This window comes from Callorhinus ursinus, unplaced genomic scaffold, assembly GCF_003265705.2.
Source record: "Callorhinus ursinus isolate GAN/ISIS: 27379988/994484 unplaced genomic scaffold, GSC_fseal_2.0 scaffold55, whole genome shotgun sequence".
In the NCBI taxonomy this organism is placed as follows: domain Eukaryota; kingdom Metazoa; phylum Chordata; class Mammalia; order Carnivora; family Otariidae; genus Callorhinus; species Callorhinus ursinus.
Window position 1 is genome coordinate 8,810,411 of NW_027397117.1, and position 25,014 is coordinate 8,835,424.

The 25,014-nt window shown below is 41.6% G+C and overlaps 1 protein-coding gene, 1 long non-coding RNA gene and 1 pseudogene across 6 annotated transcripts in view; 2 read left to right on the forward strand and 1 right to left on the reverse strand.

Moving 5' to 3' along the window:
- CRCP (CGRP receptor component) overlaps positions 1–19,660 on the reverse strand; it is a 53,803-nt gene extending 34,143 nt beyond the window's left edge. For 2 of the 5 annotated variants that reach the window (XM_025864695.2, XM_073884152.1), the window contains exons 1-3: positions 19,531–19,660; positions 7,512–7,548; positions 2,896–2,994 (exon numbers count right to left, since the gene is read on the reverse strand). In XM_025864695.2, coding sequence (XP_025720480.1) covers positions 2,896–2,994; positions 7,512–7,548; positions 19,531–19,538 — 144 coding nt within the window. In that variant the 5' untranslated portion in view covers positions 19,539–19,660. Of the gene's footprint in view, positions 1–2,895; positions 2,995–7,511; positions 7,553–19,530 lie in introns of those variants that run through there. The other 3 variants (XM_073884154.1, XM_073884153.1, XM_073884155.1) reach the window with 2 other exon arrangements.
- The window catches only part of LOC141371058 (uncharacterized), a 54,980-nt gene that overhangs the window by 25,367 nt on the left and 4,599 nt on the right, over positions 1–25,014 (forward strand). The window contains exon 2 of the long non-coding RNA XR_012375678.1: positions 17,689–17,783. This is a non-coding gene — a long non-coding RNA (uncharacterized lncRNA). The remainder of the gene's footprint in view (positions 1–17,688; positions 17,784–25,014) is intronic.
- On the forward strand, positions 8,706–9,779 carry LOC112817539 (calponin-3 pseudogene; annotated as a pseudogene).

The window sequence follows — 25,014 nt, forward strand, 5'->3', positions numbered from 1 at the left end:
CTAATCCCCTCCCCCTTGAATGGGCTGAATGTGGCAACTCCTTTCTAACTGATACAAAATGGAAATGGAAAACCAGTAACTTTACAGTAGAGAAACCAGGCATATACCATCTTAACCAAGTAATCAAAGTTCACAACTTCAGTAAGAAGACACTGATATCATGTACCCTGTACCATGCAATGAGAAGGGCACATCTCTTCTGTGGCATTCTTCCCCAAAAGCCATAACTTCAGTCTGGTCAGAAGAAAACATCAAACAAACCAAAATTGAGGGACATTCTACAAAATACTTGACCATTACTCTTCAGAAGTGTCAAGGTCATGCATGGAAGATGAGGAAAGACTAAGGACCCATTACAGATTGGGGGATATTAAGGAGACATGGTAACTAAATACAAAACAGCACCCCTGAACAGAAAAAGAGCATTAATGGAAAAACTGAGAAAATTTGATCTTTGTGTAATTTTGTTAGTTTTGATAATTGTGCCATGGTTATATAAGATGTTAACATCAGGGACAACTAAAGAAGGGCATATGGGAACTCTCAGCACCATCTTCTTTCTGCAAAACTCTTCTGCAAGACTGTAATTATCTCAAAATGAAAGGCTTTTGCTTTTTTTTAAAGCGGCAACCCCACCTAGACATAACTTGAAAGGAACTTCAAACCTGGAAAGTAAACAGTAACCTCAAGCACCTAAGTTAAGCGTCTCTCCCAGGTGCAAAAATCAGGTTGGTTTCAGACTCCTCCATAACAACAAACACTAACAGACTAAGTAATACCTACAGAGCCTTGCAGAATGAAAGCTGAACCCAAGAACTCCGTGTTCAGATGAGGTGTCATTCACATTAAGAACACTAGAAATACATTCTCAGGCATAAAAAGTCTCAAAACATTTAACACCACAATAAGTTTCCTTAAGGCACTGTGAATTAAAAGCAAGAACTTAACAAATATGTAACAGAGTGGGAGTGAGTTTAAACTGATTCAAGTGTGTAGTAAGAGTACGTGACAGCTTGAAATCTGGCTACAAAACTCATTACCGACATTATCTTTTTTTAAAGAGATGAATGGTATAACATAAAAGAACATAAGTGAATAAATGAATGATGGATTTTATTTATTGATTGATTTGAGAGAGAGAGAGAGAGAGCGTGCATGCAACAAGCTGGGGGGAGGGAGAGGGAGAAAGTTTTTTTGTTTCATTTTGTTTTTAAGATTTTATTTATTTATTTGACAGAGAGAACACAAGCAGGGCGAGTGGGAGAGGGAGAAGCAGGCTTCCTGCTGAGCAGGGAGCCTGATGTGGGGCTCGATCCCAGGACCCTGAGATGACCGGAGCTGAAGACAGACGCTTAACGACTGAGCCACCCAGGTGCCCCAAGGGAGAAAGAATCTTAAGCAGGCCCGATGCGGGGCTCGAACTCAGGACCCTGAGATCATGACCTGAGCTAAATCAAGAATGGGGTGCTTAATGACTGATCTACCCAGGTGCTCCTGAATGACAGGACTTTATTTTTATTTTTTTTTAAGATTTTATTTATTTATTTGACAGAGAGAGACAGCCAGAAAGGGAACACAAGCAGGGGGAGTGGGAGAGGGGGAAGCAGGCTTCCCGCGGAGCAGGGAGCCCGATGCCGGGCTCAATCCCAGGACCCTGGGACCATGACCTGAGCCGAAGGCAGACGCTTAACGACTGAGCCACCCAGGCGCCCCATGACAGGACTTTAAACACACGATTAGATGAACAAAACTGGATGGGGACGAATGGTGACAAAAAGTGCTAAACACCCCTTAATTTCCTTAAAAGGGATTATAGTAACTTAATTCAGGTTTAATTGTGTCTTTGGAAAGATAAAGATAATTAAAACTAGATCCTCTGTAGAGACAAATCAGATTTGAAAGAAAATAATAGAAAAATTAAAATGGCAGATACAAAATCAAACATCACATAAAACAAATATGATGGCTTAAACTTTTTTAAGGATAAAGAAAGCCTAAGGTTGGGAGAAAACATAGCAAAATGTCAACTAGATGTTAAAATTGTAAATTACTTTTGCTTTCTTCTTTATATTTTTTGGTGCTTTCTAAGTTTTTTACAATAAAAAACATTACCTTTTGTGTAATAAAGAATTTGGCTTTGCCCAAAGATACGGTTTGGTCTTTGCCTTCAACTTCTGGGAGGCAATCTCTAGACCCTTGGAAGGTTATACTCAATAGGAGTATCTTTGTCTGGAGGCCTTGGTCATACTGAATAGTCTTAAAAATGTGACTTAGGGTAGGGGCTCTGGATCAATGTACCTGGAGGCTGAGATGAACTACATAGGAAATCAATCATTCAATCACACCTATATGATAGAGCCCAAATAAAAATTCAGGACTGAAGTTCAGCTGAGCTCCCCTAGTTGAAAATATTCTGTATGTATTATCACACCGATTTCAAGAGAGAAACATGTTCTGACTCCATATTAGAGGACAACAGAAGCTCTGAGTTGGAATTTCTCCTAAAATCTGACCCATGTGCTTTTTCCCTTGGCCAATTTTAATCTGTATCTTTTTCGTGTAATAAACTGTAACTATGAATACAATAGCCTTCAGTGAGTTCTGAATATTTCCAGTGAATTACTGAACCCAAGGGTGGTCTTAGGGACCCTTGACTTGCAAATGGGTGTTAGAATTGAGGGCAGTCTTTTGACTATTCCCTCCAACTTTATCAATGGCTAACCCTCACCACTGGCCAAACTCCTTCCACTTGTATAAACAGAATAAAAACTGGGTTATAGTAAAACTACTCAAATCAAGTAAGAGGTAGTCATGATTTGGTGGCTAGTCATCTGCAGAATAAACCAACCCCCCTCAATAGCAGTTTGGGTAGCTCCTCCAGAAACAAAGGCTTACTTCATATGTGATAGTATTCAAGTTCTGTTGCCCAGAACTGTGTTTGTTCTTTCCACTTTCTTTCCGTTGCTCTTTCAGATCAGTCAGTAACTGGAACACCTAGGAAGTGATAAAATACTTTTATGAACGAATGTGAGAAATGTATCTATTTCAAGGTCAATGATTTTGAAGAAGAAGTAGGACAGTACCTCTTTTCTTTCACAGACCCTCACCCTACCTCTTGCATTAGAACGAACATGAGTTTGAGAAGCAGCTGCCATTTTTAAAATGCTTTTATCTAAATCAAATAATCCAAATTCATTAGTGTACTGAAAATATTTCAAATGTTTCCTTATCAACATATACCATATCACTGATCTCCTCTGACCTCACAAATATATGGAGTATATCTGAAAGTAAATTTTCCTAAAATATGATCATCTCAATAGATGCAAAGAATTTTCTAAAATTCAACACCAATTTATGATAAGAACGCTCAACAAACTGGATTTAGAGGGAACATACATTAATGTGTAAAGGCCATATATGACAAGCCCTCAGCTAATATCATACTGAACAGTGAAAAGCTGAAAGCTTTTCCTATTAGATCAGGCCAAGATAAAGATGCAACTCTTGCCCCTTTTATTCAACACAGTATTGGAAGTCCTTGCCAGAGCAATTAGGCAAGAAAATACAAGGCAGCCAAATTGGAAAGAAAGTGGTAATGCTGTCACTATTTGCAGATGACATGATACTACATATAAAAAACCCTAAAGACTCTACCAAAAAACTGAACTAATAAATGAATTCAGTAAAATTACAGAGAAATTAAGTAAACAATCCCATTTACAATTGCATCAAAAAGAATAAATTACCTAGGAATAAATTTAACCTAGGAATGAAAGATCTATATACTGAAAGGATAAGATGCTGATGAAAGAAACTGCAGAAAACACAAATAAATGGAATGATATTCCATGCTCATGGATTAGAAGAATTAATGATGTCCATATTACCCAAACAATCTACAGATTCAGTGTAATCTCTATCAAAATTCCAATGGCATTCTTCACAGAAATAGAACAAACAATCCTAAAATTTTATGGAACCACAAAAGACCCTGAATAGTCAAAGCAATCTTGAGAAAGAAGAGCAAAGCTGGAGGCATCATGCTTCCTGATTTCAAACTATATTACAAAACCAAGAAATCAAAATGGTATTGTATCAGCATAAAAACAGACACATAAATCAATGGAACAGAATAGATAGTCCAGAAATAAACCCACACATATGTGGTTAATTTTTGACAAAGGAGCCAACAATATACAATGGGGAAAAGAGAGTCTCTTCAATAAATGGTGCTGGGAAAACTGGACCACTATCTTACACCACACACAAAAATGAACTCAAATGAATTAAAGAACTGAATGCAAGTTGTGAAACCATAAAGCTCCTAGAAGAAAACACAGGAGGTAAGCTCCTTGACATCAGTTTTGGTGATGATTTTTTTTTTATTTAACACCAAAAGTAAAGGCAACAAAAGCAAAAATTAAAAAGTGGGGCTACATCACACTAAAAGGCACAGCAAGGGAAACCATCAGCAAAATGAAGACAACTTACTAGATGAGAGAAAAGATTTGCAAATCATGTATCTGATAAGGAGTTAATATTCAAAATATATAAAGAACTTACAGAACTAAATACCAAAAAACCAATCTCATTAAAAAGTGGGCAGAGGGGCGCCTGGGTGGCTCAGTTGGTTAAGCGACTGCATTCGGCTCAGGTCATGATCCTGGAGTCCCGGGATCGAGTCCCACATCGGGCTCCCTGCTCAGCAGGGAGTCTGCTTCTCCCTCTGACCCTCTTCCCTCTCGTGCTCTCTATCTCATTCTCTCTCAAATAAATAAATAAATAAATCTTTAAAAAAATAAAATAAAATAAAATAAAATAAAAAAATAAAAAGTGGGCAGAGGACCTAAACAGACATTTTTCAAAAGAAGACACACACATGGCCAACAGACACATAAAAAGATGCTCAACATCACTAATCATCAGGGAAGTGCAAATCAAAACCACAATGAGATATCGCTTCACACTTGTTAAAATAGCTAACATCTAAAAGGCAAGAAATAGTAAGTGTTGGCAAGGATGAGAAGAAAAGGAATCCCTTATGCACTGTTGGTGGGAATGTAAATTTATGCAACCACTATAGAAAACAGTATGGAGGTTCCTCAAAAAGTTAAAAATAAAACCACTATATGATTCAGCAATCCCACTTCTGGGTATTTTATCAAAATAAAATAAAAAAATTAACTCAAAAGACATATGCACCACCATGTTCAAAGCAGCATTATTTACAATAGCCAAGATATGGAAACAACCTTGGTGTCCATTAACAGATGAATAAAAAAATATGGTTTTTATATATACAATGGAATATTATTTGGCCATAAAAAAGAATGAAATCTTGCCATTTGAAACATGGATGGATCTTGGGGTATTACGCTAAGTAAAATAAGTCAGATAGAGAAAGACAAATACTGTAGGATCTCACTTATATGTGGAATCTTAAAAAAACAAAATAAAAACTAGGGAGTGCTGGGTGGCTCAGTCGGTTAAGCGTGCGACTCCTGATTTCAGCTCAGGTCATGATCTCAGGGTTGTGGGATCAAGCCCCGCCCTGGGCGCCACACTCAGCAGAGTCCGCTTGTCCCTCTCCCTCTGCTCCTCCATCAGCTAGCATGTGCATACATTCTCTCTCAAATAGATAAACAAACAAATAAATACATACATAAAATCTTAAGAAAAAAAAAAAAACCAAGCTCACAGACATAGAGAACAGACTCATGGCTGCCAGAGGCAGGAGGTAGAGGGTGGGCAAAATCAGTAAGGGAGTCAAAAGATACAAATTTTCAGTTACAAAATAAATAAAATAAGATGCACAGCATGGTGACTAAAGTAAAACTGTACTGAATATTTGAAAGTTGATAAGAGATTAAATCTTAGAAAGTTCTCATCACAAGGAAAAAATCTTTATATATGGTAATGGATGTTAACTAGACTCATTGTGGTAATTTCACAATGTACAAATATTGAATCATTACAGTGTACACCTGAAACTAATGTTATCTGTCAACTGAGCCTCAGGTAAAAGTTGTTTTTCCTAAAAATAAGTTTTTTCTAAAACAGGATCCTGCTTCACTAATATGAAATCTAATAAATTTATTTCTGAGAAAGAAAAATTACGAGGCAAGTGATAAATTTTACAAAAAAAAGAAAAAAAAATGCTACAGAACTTTAGAAGTAAACTTTCCCCACAAGGGAAAAACATATATGTGTTAGTGCGGAGGAGGGTGGGCAGAGGATATCCTATTTTAGAGATTATGCTAGAGAACTAAAGGAAGTTAAGCATAGGTTCATAAACCATTACTAGATATAATACAATCCTTCCCCTGCCTGTCATTATTTTTTCAGATATAGTGTCATGTGACCTAATTAATGTGATGTTTCCCCAATGGATAAAACACCCAAACATTTAGCAGAATCCAAACTGGACAAGGAAGTTCCTAAAAGCCAATGGCTTGACTAACAACCATTTCCTTCCTGTTATCAGTAGCAACAATTTAAGGAAGGAGTGTGGCCAACTGTGTTAATCCCACTACTTTCTATTTTCTATAACACACAATGGAGACTCAAATCTCCTAAAGTCTTCAAGAATTTAGATTCTGGAAAACGAAAAATTGACAGTGAAAGTATGAATGGTTCTTTATATACCTGGAGTTAACCTATCAGATGGCTTTGCTAATACCAAACAAAACAAAGGCAAACTAGGGGCACCTGGGTGGCTCAGTCATTAAGTGTCTGCCTTCAGCTCAGGTCATGATCCCAGGGTCCTGGGATCAAGCCCCGCATCGGGCTCCCTGCTCCGTGGGAAGCCTGCTTCTCCCTCTCCTTCTCTCCCTGCTTGTGTTCCCTCTCTCAGTGTGTCTCTCTGTGTCAAATCAATAAATAAAAAGTCTTAAAAAACAAAACAACAACAAAGGCAAACTAGAAGGTAGACAAAAATAATGTTATTATCTCCCCTCTCACCAACTTCTTTCCTTTTTTCCTCCCTTTCTCCAGCAACCCAACCCCCAGGCCCCCAAATTCCAAATCTGCTAGTTCATACTAAATTATTCACAATGGTGCGTCAACTAAGCTGTCACTTTCAAAATGAAAGTGTTAATACTTGAGACTATTATGAGGATCAAAATAATAACATATAAAAGCATTTTATAGTTAAAGAGTAGTAATTAGGAAAAGGCATAAGCATTTTAATGAAAAATGTTGCAGACAGAAACAGTTCCAAAATAGATCCTTCCATCCCATGAAGGCACATCAAATGAAGATCTAAAATATTTGGGATCTGGGGAAGGTTGCCCACTATAAACTAAAGTCTTCCCAGCTTCCCTGAATTACTATGCATAATTTACCAAGCTTATAATTCCAAGGTCCACCAGATGGTGCCATCTGTCCTATAAAGTAGAAAAATCCAAATGAATTCAGTCATTTTAACTAAAACTAATTCAATAATCTTCAGAAGCAAAGGGCAAACTACCAGAGAGGAAAATTCAATAGTTCACTTCAAAGCTATTTACCTCGTAGTTACTGAGCAGTGCAGAATTGGCATCCTTCCTGCAAAATAAAGTAAATCATCATCAGTCTGGGCTCACATTCCTTTGTGGGAATTAAATATCTGTAAAATACTTCCTGTATCAAGATTTAGTAGTTCAGTTCAGGAATTTAGGGGCTACAACCTAAAACTGAGAAATGTCCTAAGTCCTACTGGTTAGCTGGCAGTGGACAATTTCAGAGTAAACTTCCCTCTTTACAGGCATAGTATACAACACATCCATTACTAAGTAGGTCACTGAAATACTATACTTATCCTTAATCTATGTAGGCAGAAGTTAAGAGAAGTCAGTCATCTGGGAGAAGTCACTTACAGGAAGAACATGGGGCAAAACCAGAGGGTTAGGAAGGGGCGTCAGTAAACAGAGAGGGGGCTAGAATTAACTGGAGAAACTGCTGTCTCATCCCACAGCCATGTCCTTTCCCCAGTACCATCTGCCTCCCACCAGTTATTGACATTTTGGGCAGGCAAGTCACCCTGCTGAATCACCAGAAATGGGATCATTAACATTAACATCACTACTGGGAATTCCAACAATGTCAAGAATCCTGCTAGATATCCTGAAAGGTGTTCATCTTCTGTATCAATTCAACAGGTAAAGTTCATGCGTCAAGCAGTAGTCAAAGCGTGGTACCCCTGCAATCAAGGCACAATGTCATTTTTCATGTATGAGTGAGCACAGCAACATGACTTGCATTAAAGTATAATCAAGCCATTCTACAATACCACATCAGAAGTGCTTAATGTTTTTAATAGTCTAGAGGCAGTATAGTGTGATAATTAAGAGCACATTTTTGAAATCAGACAAATCTAGGTTCATATTCTAGCTCTGCCACTTACAAGGTATGGGAGTTCTGGTGAGTTTATTAACCCCCCTAAGCTTCTCATTTAAAACAAAAAATGGGGAGCGGCTCATTTAAAACAAAAAATGGGGAGCGGAGCAGGAGGCTCTGTGGGACCCAGTCAGACCGTGCTACCAAAGCATCGCCCATACCCACCACGGCCGCCACATCGGGGAGTCTCCTGCGCCACCCAGGGGAGCGAGCTCCAAGCATCTCCTGCTGCAGCTGCTCCTCGGGGCCAGGAGCAGGGAAGCTGAGTACGAGAAACCCCCAGGCCCTAGACCCGAGGGCAGCCTCTTCCCGCCACCTGAGCCACCATGACCCACTTCAACAAGGGCCCTTCTTAAAGGGCTCTCCGTCAAGGTCAAGAACAAGATTGCTTCCAACTATGATCTTCAAGCAGAAGATCTTCAAAATTGGATAGAAGAGGTGACAGGCATGAGCATTGGCACCAACTTTCAGTAGGGCTTAAAAGATGGCATCATCCTCTTTGAGCTCATAAACAAGCTACAGCCAGGCTCAGTGAGGAAGGTTAATGAGTCCTCATTAAACTGGCCTCAGGTGGAGAAAATTGGCAACTTTATTAAAGCTGTTCAGGCTTATGGCATGAAGCCACATGACGTATTTGAAGCAAATGATCTTTTTGAGAATGGAAACATGACCCAGGTTCAGACTATGCTGGTGGCTCTGGCAGGTCTGGCTAAAACAAAAGGATTCCATACAACCATTGACACTGGAGTTAAGTATGATGAAAAACAAACAAGACGTTTTGATGAAGGAAAATTAAAAGTTGGCCAAAGTGTAACTGGTTTGCAGATGGGAACCAACAAATGCACCAGCCAGGCAGGTATGACAGCCTACGGGACCAGGAGGCATCTTTATGATCCCAAAATGCAAAGTGACAAATGTTTTGACCAGACCACAATTAGTCTGCAGATGGACACCAACAAAGGAGCCAGCCAGGCGGGGATGTTAGCACCAGGTACCAGAAGAGACCCCTATGACCAGAAGCTAACATTACAACCAGTGGACAACTCGACAATTTCTCTACACATGGGAACCAACAAAGTTGCTTCCCAAAAAGGAATGAATGTGTATGGGCTTGCGCGGCAAGTATATGATCCCAAATACTGTGCTGCTCCCAGAGAACCTGTCATTCACAATGGAAGCCAAGGAACAGGAACAAATGGGCTGAAATTAGTGACAGTGATTATCAGGCAGAATAACCAGATGAATATCATGGAGAGTACCAAGATGACCACCCCAGAGATTACCAATATGGTGACCAAGGCATTGATTATTAGATTGACACAGAGGAGCTCAGTATTTAGTCCATTGTTTTTATTCAGTGAGAACCAAGCTAGCCTTGAGTAATTTTTATCTTGTCTTCTTAAAACACTAGAATGCTTATTGTACCTAAAAGAAATATTGCCTTACATGCATTCCCTTTTCCTTTTTCTGCCTCTTCCCTAAATGGTTGCCTTTTAGTGCTGTAACAGTTCAATCCTACAGCAGAAGCAGTAACTCCCATATGAAGTAAAATCCTTTTTTGTGAAAGGGGAGTACTCTTGTACAGCCAATTCTCTTATTAAAGACCTATGCTTTTTTTTTAAGATTTTGTTTATTTGAGAAAGAGAGAGAGAGAGAACAAGCAGAGAGAGCGGCAGGCAGAGGGAGAAGCAGGCTCCTCACTGAGCAAGGAGCCTGACGCCGGACTCAATTCCAGGCTCCTGGGATCATGACCTGAGCCGAAGGCAGATGCTTAACCGACTGAGCCACCCAGGCCCCCCCAAAGACCTACTTTTTTTTTTTTTTTACAATCTACTTAATAAACTGCGATTTTCAAACAATAGGAAGCTTTTTTTTTTTACAGTTTAGTATCTAGCTAAATGTGGTCTTCGCCAACTAAATTTAAGATGCAGCATTTTAGAAATTTACACATCAATGTCTCTACAGTATTGTTTGCTAATTTTTAAATAAAGTCCTGATCAGGGTACATTTGTGATTATATGTGTGCTCATTCTCTTACCTAAACTGATAAGATCTTTTCAGGGTGGTGTTTCTAAAGGAGCGTGTACAAAATAGGCCTGCAGGCATTCAGGTCTGGGTGGTGCATTTGCTCTTCCTGTTCCTGCCAATGTATCACTGTAGAGTTGCTCTGTTCTCTTCAACTGTATTCATTGCTGCATTTCTCAATATAAACTTACCCCACTGTGTTTTTTATAAATAAGTATTTTTTTGAACATTAAAAAAAAAATGGGGATAAAGTAGTACCTAGAAGTGTAGCCTGGATTCTAAACCAGCTCCACTGAACATTAGGGCTCTGTGAATTTAGGCAAGTTACTTAACCTCTCTGTACTTAAATTTCCTCATCCATAAAATGACAATTGCAGTACTAACCATGTAAGATTATTTATAGGATTAAACTGAAAGATGTAAAGTACTGGAACACATACTCAGTAAAAGCCATCTATTATCACTACCTGTGTGACTACCATAACTTCTTCCTACATCATAAAGCTGTTATGAGGATGAAACGAGACAACAAATTTTAGAAGTGTAGCATTGTTCTTGGTACTTACTAAGATCTTCTTTAATGGAAGCTATTATTTTTTTTTTTAAGATTTTATTTATTTATTCATGAGAGACAGAGGAGGAGAGAGAGAGAGAAGCAGAGGGAGAAGCAGGCTCCCAAGGAGCAGGGAGCCTGATGCGGGACTCGATCCCAGGACCCTGGGATCATGACCTGAGCCGAAGGCAGACGCTTAACCATCTGAGCCACCCAGGCGCCCGGAAGCTATTATTTTTTAAAGATATCACCTCATTGAATTCTCATTTAAAAACCCTGTGATGTAGGAGCTATTATGATTCTTTCTTTACAGATGATGAAACTGAGGCTCAGAGATTTAAAAAATTGCTTAAGGTCACAAAGAAGCCTAACTGAAGCGGAAGATAACTACAGAACTGTGAAAAAAGAGGCTGGATTAGACAAATGGAAACCAGTAATGCAGAATCCTAAAAATTCAGGAAGCACTCTGGACTTGACATAATATATATTAAAGACTACTATTTGTTCCTAAACCGGGAGCAGGGCTATATGATGAAAATGCTGACACAAAATTTCAGAAACATGGGCCAAATAAATGGGTGATTTCTCTAAGCAATCAATAAAGCAAAACAAGCAGGTAATTAACACAAGGATCTGACCTAGGCCTTTGGTCAGCAGCACAGTGATGTCAGCACTCTAATCAAATCAACATGTGAAGCCTACCAAATGCTACTAGACATTCAACAAATAGCTGGGATTTCACAAAATTGTTGCTTTGCCCAAATGACCACAATTGCACTCAGGTCACAAAGAGTATCATTAAAAAGGACTCTAACACAGGAAGGACAATGCATAATTAGTGTATATGATATGGTTCATTTAAAATTGAAAAGGACAAATCAAACCACATGTCATCTTTGCCTACTTAATCAGGAAGTCAGTCCACAAGGCTTCTTCCTATCTTTGCTTGAAATTGAGTTAAAACTCCCTGTGTGCCCTAAAGTACACTGTAACAAGAGATCCCTTCCTGGAACAGACTGGAAAAATAATACAAATGTTATTTTTCCTCAAGGCTACGGGATCCATCCCAGGTGCCATTGTTACAACTTCATTTCCAAATCATAGCCTCTCCTTTGTCATGCAGAATATTCTATGCCTTAGGAAAATCTGTCCTTGGCTATTCCAAGTTATTTCCCCACTGCCCAAGCCAATATTGTCAATGCAAGAATCCGAAGAACATCATCTGTCTTTACTAGAACCAATATACAAAGGAGAGACACTCTCTTGCATGTGTTTTAATGAACCTGTGTTTTGGAGCCAGGAGAACAATAGATGTTTAAACAAGTACCACATCTTGGAGATTCCGGCTGGCAGAAGGTGATTTATTCAATTATTCTTTTATTAGGAAGATAAATAATTTTTTTACTCAGTAAATACTAATGCAATAAATGCCAATATATGCTAGGCTTTCCTTTATTTAATAGAATGTCAATAGGCATAAGATCTACCTTTTATGAAATGAACTATGTTCATTTCAGTTTCTAAATGAACTGTGCATTATCAAGGAAAGTTTGTGGATTTTTTTTAAGATTTTATTTATTTATTTGACAGAGAGAGACACAGCGAGAGAGGGAACATAAGCAGGGGGAGTGGGAGAGGGAGAAGCAGGGTTCCCACGGAGCAGGGAGCCTGATGCGGGGCTCAATCCCAGGACCCTGGGATCATGACCTGAGCCGAAGGCAGTTGCCCAACGACCGAGCCACCCAGGCACCCCGTGAGGAAAGTTTTTAAGTGGCACTTAAGTGGCCACTACTAAGTGGCAGGTTGCTGGAAAAGGAACTGGTAAGACTGGAGAGACATCAACTTAATCAAGTGATCTCATTTAACAGCAGTGATGATAATGTGATGTACTGAGAAAGACACATCCCTTAAAACAATCCTGTCAAAGAATGTCTAATATGAATCTAGCCATGAGGATATAACCAGACAAACCCAAGTTGAGGAACATACTTCAAAACAACTGGTTTAGCTTCTTCAAATACCAATGTCATTTATAACAATGTCAATATCACAAAAACAGGCTAGGAAACGGTTTCTAGAGTAAAGAAGATTAAAGAACTATGACAACTAAAAGTTGTATGACAACTAAAAATATGATTCTTGACTGGATCCTGAATCGGTAGTTAAAAAAAATCTAGCTGAGGCTCCTGGGTGGCTCAGTCGGTTAAGCGGCTGCCTTCTGCTCAGGTCATGATCTGGGAACCAGCCCCACGTCAGGATCCCTGCTCAGTGAGGACTCTGCTTCTCCCTCTCCCTCTGCCCTTCCTCCTGTTTTTGCTCTCTATCTCTCAATGAATAAATAAAAATCTTTAAAAAGAATCTTGCTAAAATGACACTGTTTGGACAATTGGAGAAATTCTGTATTTTAATAATATTGGTACATCAATGCTAAATTCCCTGGGTGTGACAATGGTATTGCAGTCAAATAGAATACATTTTTAAGACTGGGTAAAATGACATGGTATCTACAACTCTGAAATGATACGGTAGAGAGAGAGAGAGAGACAGTGTGTAGAGAGAGAATGTATACATGTGTAAGAGAGATAAGGCAAACATATCAAAATGTTAACAAATGGTGACTCTAGATAGAGGATATAAAGGCATGGGTTTGGAATTTTTCAAGCTAAATAGTTGAGAACAATAGAAATGTAAAACAAGAATTCCATAAGGTTAAAAAAAGACATTAGTATAACCTATAATTGAAGACTTAAATGCATTTTCCTCCAGTGTTTTTTTAGGGTCACTATAATCTGTCAATTTTATATTTACAAGCTGTTGTTCCTACTGAGCAGGAATTGTCCGCTCTATATATAGCTTGCATTTCAGTAGACTTCTAGAAACTGCCCACCTACACAAAACTTCATATTTTCCTATAGGACTTAGACTAGTACTGATTTTAATTACAGGTGTTCAAAGCAAATATTCCAAGTGAATTTTAAAGATTGTTTGAATCTCTATTTACAGGCAGGCAGTCATTTAATTTCCTTAAGTAACGAATTAATTGGCTTAGGTTGACTTGCTATTTGAAATACAACCTGTACATTTTGCTTAACTTGCTGAGTCAATTTAATGGATGTAAACAACTACTCTGGAAAACCGAATTCTGAATAAACAGAACAAAATGATCTATTGGCAGATTTTCTTTAGACACACACATACACATGCAAACAGCACCTTTTAATTGCCACACAGTTAACTTACGCACACAATGACGAACAGAACTGCTCAAATTCTCCTATGTTCAACCTATGTTATTGATTCAAGTCATGTTCTGAAAAACTAAACTCATGTACAAGAAAACTGGGCAGATTTCAAAGTCAACAAACTTAATCTGTAGCATTCTCCTAGGAGCTAGCAAACAGGTATCCTCTTTCCAGTCCTATTACTGAACTGTTACAGGACCTATTAGCTAACTTCTCTAAATCTCAATATTTCCAGCTATAAAATGAAGGAAATTCTTACAATGATTTTAAAAAGATGATACAGGGGGCGCCTGGGTGGCTCAGTCTTTAAGCATCTGCCTTCAGCTCAGGTCATGATCTCAAGGTCCTGGGATCGCGCCCTGCATCGGGCTCCCTGCTTGGCGGGAAGCCTGCTTCTCCCTCTCGCACCCCCCCGCTTGTGTTCCCTCTCTCACTGTGTCTCTCTCTCTGTCAAATAAATAAATAAAATCTTTTAAAAAAGCGCCTGGGTGGCTCAGTTGGCTAAGCGACTGCCTTCAGCTCAGGTCATGATCCTGGAGTCCTGGGATCAAGTCCCACATCGGGCTCCCTGCTCAGCAGGGAGTCTGCTTCTCCCTCTGACCCTCCCTCCTCTCATGTGCTCTCTCTCTCTCTCTCTCATTCTCTCTCTCAAATAAATAAAATCTTAAAAATATATAAATAAATAAATAAAATAAAAATAAAAAAGGTGATACAGAAGACAATCCATTTTCCCTAACTATATATATTAAGTTCAAGAATAAGACTGAACACAGGGGTGCCTGGGTGGCTAAGTCGGTTAAGTGTCTGACTCGTGGTTTCACCTCAGGTCATGATCTCAGAGTCCTGGGATCGAGCCCCATGTTGGGCTCCTCTGAGCTCAGCACGAAGTCTGCTGCAGATTCTCTCCTTCTCCCTCTGTCACCGCACGCCCCCACCACTGCTTGCACAAGCATGTGCGCATGCATGCTCTCTCTCTCTCAAATAAATACATAGGAGCACCTGGGTGGCTCAGTCGGTTAAGCATCTGCCTTCAGCTCAGGTTATGATCCCAAGGTCCTGGGATCGAGCCCTGCATCAGGCTCCCTGCTCAGTGGGAAGCCTGCTTCTCCCTCTCACCTCTGCCTGCCACTCCCCCTGCTTGGGTTCTCTCTCTGTCAAATAAATAAATAAATAAAATTTAAAAAAATAAAATAAAATACATAAAAAAATTTTAAAAAAGAGTGAATACAAAGCTTTCCAGGTATATCAATAATCCCAAGGCATTAGACAAAGCCAAATAGCAAATACCTTATATGTACACAAATACTTAATTTTCCTACAAATATTTTGTATCCTTTTGCCCGAGGAAAATGTTTCCAAATGACCGTCAAAAAGTTCTTATTTTTTAAATTATATCACTCAGGGGCACCAGGGTGGCTCAGTCGTTAAGCATCTGCCTTCGGCTCAGGTCCTGATCCCTGGGATCGAGCCCCCCATTGGGCTACCTGCTCTGCAGGGAGTCTGCTTCTCCCTCTCCCACTCCCCCTGCTTCTGTTCCCTCTCTTGCTGTGTCTCTCTCTGTCAGATAAATAAATAAAATCTTAAAAAAAAAATAAATTATATCACTCAATCAAATAAAGCATAAATATTCCTCACCTTTAAAAAAATTTCTAGTGTATGTCTATATGTATTATTCGCTCAATAGGTATTTACTCAGTGATTGAAGGAAAAAAAGTAGTAAAAACTCAGAGAAGTTTTCCTTTCGTGCCTCCTCCTTCCAGGTCCTAGGAATGCCTGAAAAGGGTACAAAAGGGTTTGTCCTCTCAGAGAAACAGGGTTCTGCTGAAGATCCTAAGGACTACACTGCTGGGGATCACACCTCATGTTGGAGACCCATAAGGAACTACAAATTAGGCCTCCAGACCTTTCCATTCCAGGGGTCCTTCTACTCTCAAACCACATTTCTATGAAACCTCTTTGCTATAAATCGCTAGCTGCAAAAAATCTTGATTGGTTTCAGTAAGTCATTGACTCCTTGGGAGAAATGGACAGATTGCTAAAGGAGAAAAAAACTCTTTTGACTCAAACCATTTCACTTAGGAAAATCAGAAAATCTGTATGCACAGCAATTAGGAAAGTATCTAATCCAATTATATTTTTAACTAATTTGTTAAATGAATGAAGTATTGTTGTATTACTTCATTCATCAACCATTTGCTGAACACCTAATGTGTGCCAAATGCAGTGCTAAGCCCCTGCCTTCATGGGGCTTTCTCATGAGGGAGACAAGACACTAAACAGGTAAACATACATCTATTATTGTAACTTGTAATTATTCAAAGGGAAAGTAAATCATGGTGCTATAATAAAAGACAAGAGAAGGACTTATTTTGGGTTGACCGAAAAGGAAAAGCAACACTTAACCTGAGCTATCAAAAAGATAAAGAGGGGGGCGCCTGGGTGGCTCAGTTGGTTAAGCGACTGCCTTCGGCTCAGGTCATGATCCTGGAGTCCCAGGATCGAGTCCCACATCGGGCTCCCTGCTCAGCGGGGAGTCTGCTTCTCCCTCTGACCCTCTTCCCTCTTGTGCTCTGTCTCTCATTCTCTCTCTCTCTTAAAAATCTTAAAAAAAAAAAAAAAAAGATAAAGAGGGAGCAGGACTGAGAAAAAAGTATACCAGGGAGAGGGTCCTCAGGGCCTTGGAAGATTACAGAAACTACCCAACCGCCAGCGGGAAATGTGTGTGCTTGGGACGTGGGGATAGTAGCATGAGAGGGTTGGTGAGTAAGTGAGATTTGGAGTTTTTTTTTTTTTTAAGATTTATTTATTTGACAGAGAGAGACACAGCGAGAGAAGGAACACAAGCAGGGGGAGCAGCAGGCAGAGGGAGAAGCAGGCTCCCCACTGAGCAAGGAGCCAGATGCGGGGCTCAATACCAGGACCCTGGGATCATGACCTGAGCCAAAGGCAGATGCTTAACCAACTGAGCCACCCAGGCATCACAGAACCAATTAATATTGTAAGATCACTCTGGCTGCTGATTGGAAAACAGAATGGAGGGGGACAAGAGTGGAAGCCAAAGGCAACTGCTTAATCCGGACCAGAGATGACAAACTACAGAATTAGCAATGGAGATGGTAAAAAGTAACGGCACACAAAACATACTGAAGGTGAAGATGACAGAACTGGCTGATGGACTGGATTTAGGGGTGAGGAAGGAGGGCTAGATTTTTGGACCAAACAGTTGGATGGATGATGAGAGAAAAGGGCTAGAAATATACTTTTGGGAGTTATCAGCATATAGATGAGTAAAATGACCAAGGGAGAGTGTGGAGAGGAAGGATCCCAGGACTGAGCGCTAGGACACCTCAACATTTAGAAGCCAAGCAAGGGAAGAAGGGCAAACCAGGGAAGGAGACTGAGAAGTAGTCCTTGATGTAGGGGGAAACGCAGACAGCATGTCACAAAGCCAAAAGAGTTTCAAGAGTTTTTTGTTTTGTTCTGTTTTAGTGGAAACCCAGAGTTTCTGTATCAACTGCTGCTAAGAGATCAAGAAGGTTGAGGGCAGAAAATCACCTTTGAATTTGACAAGATGGAGGGCTCAGGTAATCGTTACAAAACTCATTTCTGTAGACTGGTGAGGATGAAAGCCCAACAGAATGATTGAGAATGAGGAGATAAACAACACTTCCCGTTTTGTTGTAAGGAGAAGCAAAAATGGAGCAGTAAGTGGACATGAATCTGTGGACAAGGGATTTTTTTTAAGATGGATAAATTAAAGCGGGATTGCATAATGACAGGAACTGCTCTAGTAAAGAGGGAAAAATTGGTAATAATAGCTTGGGCTAGAGTAATACATCTGAATGTTTTTCAAGATGCAGATTAAGCCCCATTAGTGGACTACAGAATCAATTTAGTGGGTCAGCATTCTTTTTTAACCAAAGAGACAATATCAGAGTGCATATAGTAAAAGTATTGTTTCATGATGCTTTCATTTCAGTTACATATACATATTGTGTTTTTTAAAAATCTGCAAAATAGGGGCGCCTGGGTGGCTCAGTCGTTAAGCGTCTGCCTTCAGCTCAGGTCATGATCCCCGCGTCCTGGGATCGAGCCCCGCATCGGGCTCCCCGCTCCGCGGGAAGCCTGCTTCTCCCTTTCCTACTCCCCCTGCTTGTGTTCCCTCTCTCGCTGTGTCTCTCTGTCAAATAAATAAAATCTTTAAAAAAATAAATAAATAAAAATCTGCAAAATAGGCGCGCCTGGGTGGCTCAGTCGGTTAAGCGTCTGCCTTCAGCTCAGGTCCTGATCCGGGATTGAGCCCCGCATCGGGCCCCGTGCTCGGCAGGAAGCCTGCTTCTCCCTCTTCCACTCCCCCTGCTTGTGTTCTCTCTCTCGCTGTGTCGTCTCTGTCAAATCAATCAATCAATAAAATCTTTTAAAAAAATAAAAATCTGCGAGGGCGCCTGGGTGGCTCAGTTGGTTAAGCGACTGCCTTCGGCTCAGGTCATGGTCCTGGAGTCCCGGGATCGAGTCCCACATTGGGCTCCCTGCTCTGCAGGGAGTCTGCTTCTCCCTCTGACCCTCTTCCCTCTCGTGCTCTCTCTCTCTCTCATTCTCTCTCTCAAATAAATAAATAAAATCTTTTAAAAAAATAAATAAATAAAAATAAAAATCTGCGAAATAGTAGTATATAGGACCATGTATAGACAGGTAAAAGAACACAAAGGAAAATGTATTAAATAACCAACGCCAAAGAGAACACAATATAGTTATGCCTACAAGTTAATGAAAAAAACCCACACGGGGAGTAGTTGCAAAAACTTCCATCTGCACTCGGAATAAGCAAACATCACACACACATATTGTTCCTGTGGTCTCAGTCCTGGCTCAAGCTCTTCCTTCTTCCCAGAAAACCTGACCCTTCCATAGCAACTTCTGAGTGAGGGCTCCCCAAGGCTCTATCCCTAAGCTCTATGCCAGCATTTACCCATCTCTTCTGCAAGTACTTCCAGGGCGGACGCGGGGCTTTACACGCTGGGACACTGGGCCGAACTCCCCACAGTGACCCAAAACACGCTAGGAAATCAATGAGGGAGGGAGCAGGCACACTGAAAGGCCGCCAGGTCAAGTCGCACTGGGTCCCGCGTCCCAGCCACTGGGTGCGAGTAGGGACGAAGGTTCGGAGAGGCAGAGCGAGGGTCCCTTTCCTCTCCGCGTCCGGCCCCAAGGCTTTCCCCCAAGCCCGTACAAGGTGCTGCCGCATGCCCACGTCCCTCGGCTCCCCTCGGCCCAGCAGTCCCCAGCTGAGGGCGTCTGCGCAAGGCCGGGAACCCGCCCCTGACGACTTACACTTCCATGCCGATCCCGCCTCGTCGCCTCCGGCCGCCAGCAAACACCCAGCCTCACGACACGCCGCCACGGCTCCCACCGTCCCCGCTGTGCACCCAGTCGCCAGATCTGCGCGCCGCGGGGTACGTCGGGATCGCCGCGCTGCATGCCGGGATCGCCGCGCTGCACGCCGGGATCCTAGCGGACCCAGCGGGCACCTCTGCGCGTTCGAACTGCGCCGAGCGGTTCCCCCTGCTGGACTGTTAAACTTATGCAGGCAGGACTTAGCTCATGTTTTCTTGGTATGGGTGATATCAGAGTATTAATAAACTAAGTTTCCAGAGAGATAATCGGGTTAGTAGCCCTCTGTGGCGTTAAAATCCCACCCGTCGGAGAAGAGTGATGGCGAGGGGCGAGGCGGCTCTGGGCTGCTGGAAATATTGTCTCATGATTTCGATGTTGGGTGCGCGGTGTGTTCTGTTTCAGAAAATTCAGTGAGTTGTACACGTATGTACACTTCTCTGTAGGTATGTTATAACTAATAAAACGTCTCAAGAAGCGAAAAAAAAAAAAAGAACTCAGGCTCCGTTCTCCCCATTCTTCCTTGAGAGGTATTTGGCAAAAAACAAAAAATACAAAAAGCCAAAGACAAGCACAGACTCTGATCTTCCCGCCTTTCTAGGAATTTATCCAAAGGGAATTATCAGATGCTTGAAGAAAGATGGATGTGTAGTGATTTTTTCCCGGGGAGATGGCCTCAATGTCCATCAGTGAGGAATTAATAAATCATGTTTCAGGCATAGAGTATTTTATATGCAGCCATGAGAAATGATGTCGTATACTTGGTATGTTGGGGAAATGCTCAAGATAGGGTTTTAAAAAAAAAGATAGAAAATGATGTTGGTGTGACTAATATTCTAAAGAGAAATAATACACAGGGAAAAAACACCTAAAGGTACACGGGGTAGAGCCACCTAATCTACTATATTTTATGTCTTAAAAGAACAGATGTGGAAGATTGATGTCCATTATCTTCAAAAATTTTTGGTATGTCTGAAAATGTTTTTTTAAAGATTTTATTTATTTATTTATTTGTTAAGAGAGCACAAGCAGGGGGAGCAGCAGGCAGAGGGAGAGGGAGAAGTGGGCTCCTCGCAGGGAGCCCAACTCCCTCCCAGGACCCAGCTGAAGGCAGACGCTTAACCAACTAAGCCACCCCAGTGCCCCTGAAAATATTTCTTAAAAAATCTAAAGATGATAAGTCAATTTCTAATTTTTTTCTCCTTTTTTATAGTTCTATCAGTTATTATTTGCTAAATCCATTTGCTTTGCAAGGCCCTTGCTAAGTGATTTGTTATTCCATTATATTAACAGTTAATGGTGCAGGCTTTGCTGTCAGGTGCCCTGTGATTCTGTTCACCTACATCACTTTCTTAGAGTGATGACCTTGGGAGATTACTTAACCTCTCCTAACCACAATTCCCCAATATGTGAATCATAGGTCTGTTTGGTAATCTTTATAAAGTACCTCGCACATAGTAAGTGCTCAGCAAATATTAATTACTGTGACAGTACAACTATGACACTCAGGTAGATTCTGTTGTTATTCAAAGTTTACTATTGAGGAAATTGAGGCAGGCCTGGAGAGATTATGATTTACCCAAGGTCAGTCATCTAGGAACTTGTCCAGTAGGGCTTCAAACTCAGGCAATTTGAATAAACATAAGGAGTGCATTAAATTGTTAATAATGACTGATGATTAGTTAGTAAAACATGTGGATAGCAATAAAAAGGAATGGGGAACTGATACAACATGGATGACCCTCAAACACATGCCAAGTGAAAGAAGCCAGACACAAAAGACCACATCCTATATAATTCCATTTCTATGAAATGTCCAAGATAGGCCAGTCTATACAGACAGGGAGTAGATTAGTGGTTGCTTAGGGCTGGGAAAGGGGCAGGGGCAAGGATGGCAGCTAATGGATGCAGAATTTCTTTTGGGGGAAATAAAAATGTCCTAAAATTAGATTGTAATGGTTGCCCATCCCTGGAAATATACCAAAAAATACTGGATTATACACTTTATTTTTTTTAAAGAATTTATTTATTTGACAGAGACACAGCAAGAGAAGGAACACAAGCAGGGGGAGTGGGAGAGAGAGAAGCAGGCTTCCTGCTGAGCAGGGAGCCTGATGCGGGGCTCGATCCCAGGACCCTGGGATCATGACCTGAGCCGAAGGCAGACGCTTAATGACTGAGCCACCCAGGCGCCCCTGGATTATACACTTTAAATGAGCAAATTGTATGGTCTCTGAATTATGTATCAAGGAAGCTGTTAATTTTTCTTTTTTTTACTGGTGTTTGCCTGTGGGGATTACATTAGAAGAGAAATGAGAGAAATTTTTAGCATTTAACTTTGCATATTCAGAATTTTAAAAATGTTTTTCAATGCACATATTGTTTTTAATTACAAAAATATTATTTTAAAAACAACTAATTTGGGGGCGCCTGGGTGGCTCAATAAGTTGAGCATCTGCTTTCTGCTCAGGTCATGATCCCAGGGCCCAGGGAGTGAGTTCCACATCAGTCTCCTTGCTGGGCAGGGAGCCTACTTCTCCCTCTGCCTGCTGCTCCCTCTGCTTGTGCTCTCTCTCTCTCTCTGACAAATAGATAAATAAGTTCTTAAAACACACACACACACACATGAATTTGCGGCGCCTGGGTGTCTTGGTTGAGCGTTGACTCTTGGTTCCGGCTCAGGTCATGATCTCAGGGTCATGAGATGGAGCCCTGCATCAGGCTCTGTGCTCAGCATGGAGTCCACTTGAGATTCTTCCCCCTCCCTCTCCCTCCCTCTCTGCTCCCCCCTACCTCGAGCACACGCGTGTGCAGGCACACAGTTTCTCTCTCTCTTAAATAAACAAATCTTTAAAAAATAACCCCAACAACTAATTTACTTTAAAAAAATCAGCAAATAGATAAAATGCTACCCCAGACCCAGCTGGCCTAATTTTTGTAGAAGGTCCCCATAACTCCTTTTAGGACAGCAGGCCCCACAGATAAGCACTAAAGATGTTCATTGTGCTACTCACTTACCACATATATAGTGATGGCCCATTTGGTGGTGATGATACACATGTGAGTAATATGCACCTCTTGCCCTGGTTAGCTGACAGCCTAGTTGGAGAACCAGCTCTGGACATCAACAACTACAATACACAATGTTTAGACGCAATGAAGCAGAGGAGAGAATGACTAATGAGGTGGAGAGGCGTCCCAAAGCCAGGGGTGTTTGAGCTGGTTGTGGGGAGGAGCACCCAAGGCCAAGGCTTCAGGGATGGGCTTCCACAGAAGAAAAGCTAGTGCCTCTCTGGGGGCCCCATGAAAAAATAGCTAAGCTTCAGGTTCTCCAAAGGAGGCCACCCTAAGAGTTTGGGGCCATATGCACCCTTCTGATGGACCAAAGTAGAAAATGTAGGGGAGACAAGCCATGCAAGGCTTTCATTCTTCTGAAGCAGATAAATCCTAGACAGCACTCAGGCCTGTGCTGAAATGGCTGTTGTCCATTGTCTGAACAGTCCTGGAGCCTTAAGCTGGCAATGAGGATGGACACAGAAGGTTTGCCTATGGTCAAGGCCCTGAAGGAAACACCAGCAAAGTCAAGTAAGGTTGTGATCTCTTTCTTAGCATCCCAGGAGCAGGAATTGTAAACCCTTGGTGACCTCCAGTCATAGGTTGTATTCCTGGACACCCACAGAAATGAGGCTGTCAAGTGTGGTGGTTACAGATATGGGCTATGTGGCCAGACAGACTGGGTTAAATCCAGTACCTACCTTACAGAGTCGGCATGTTTAGAGTGGCACCTGGCAAGTGGCAAGCATGAAAAAAATATGAACTATTATCTTCCCATATATCCAAAGCAAGGAAATAAGATTTTGGATGAAGAAAGCGTTAAGTATATGGTGATGTATGGACGTCATCTAGTTCCCCTCATTGCAGATATACTGTCCATCTTCTTGGAGAAAATCATGAAGCCTCTCATTACCCACCTTACCTCGGAACAGTTGACATGAGTTGAGTTAAAGGCTTCTAGTGAGTAAGAAAATATATTACATGGCAGTGCGGGACTTGGAGGGTGGGGTGGGAATGAGTGGTCAGCCCCATTCAAGGGCATTTTCCTGGAGTCTCTCTCTATGGTGGGCGGAAAGACATCCCCAAAGATGCCCACACCCAAATCCTCCAGAACCTGTAGATACGTTACTACATATGCCCAAAGGGACTTTCCTGCTGTGATTAAGGTTATGGACCTTAAGATGGCAAGATTATCCTGAATCATTTGGATGGGCCCAATCTAATCACATGGGTCCTTCCAAGAGGAGAATCTTTGCCAGATGAGTTAGAGGGAGGTAGAATTATGGAAGAAGAGTCAGACAGATGCACCTGTCCTGGTTTTGAAGATGGAGGAAGGGGCCATGAGCCAAGGAATGTAGGTGGCCTCTAGAAACCAGGAAAGGCAAGGAAAGGATCCTTCACTGAGCCTCCAGAAAGGACTGCAGCCCTGCCACCACCTCAATTTTAGCCTTGTGAGACCCATGTAAGGCTTCTAACCTATAGAATTGTGAGATGGTTGAGGTGTCTGGGTGGCTCAGTCAGTTGAGCATCTGACTCTTGATTTCGGCTCAGATAGTGATCTCAGGGTTCCGGGATCAAGCCCAGCGTCTGACTCCCTGCTCAGCAGCAAGTCTGCTGGTCTCTCTCTCCCGCTGCCCCTCCCCCGCTTGTGCGCACTCTCTCTCTCTCTCTGAAACAATAAATAATCTTTAAAAAAAAGAATTGTGAGATAACAAATTTGTGGGAGTTGTGTGGTAGTTTATTACAGCAGCAATGGGAGATGAATACACTCCCATGCAAATCCTCTCTTCAGTGCGGACTGTCCTCCTGTTTATTCACTGTCCACAGTCACAAAAAGCTGCTTCTCCATTTCTGTCTCTACCTTTTCTGCAGGAGGCTGAGTACCCCTCAAACGACTCCTAGATAGATCCACGTGTCTCACAGTATCGGATGTGTGTGTGCGCATGCGCGAGTGCTCGCGGGAGCACACCCACAGCTCTGGGCACTCCTCCTGTGGCTGCCATTAACCTCGTGGTGGTAATGGTAGCAGGGCAGGGTGCTATTGTTCCCAGGCCCTAAGGCCTGGCCTCCTGCCTCACACCATTGCTGTAGGTGCCTTAGGCTCCTTTAGTTTATTTTCTTTCTCTGCTGCTGGAGTCTGTGGGGCCAGGTGGAGGGACAGTCAGAATGTAAGGCATAGTTCTGTGCCCTTCAACCAAGCAGAAGACTTCACTCTGCACTCTTGGGAGGGAGCTTTTCCCCCCGGAGGCTCCTTGGTCTCGTCCCATCCCCAGCCCAGGCAACCCAAGCCTGACTCCTGGGGCCTCTACCCTGAGCTTACACAGTTCTCTGAAACTTACATAGTTCCCTGAAAAGTACTTAGAACAGTGC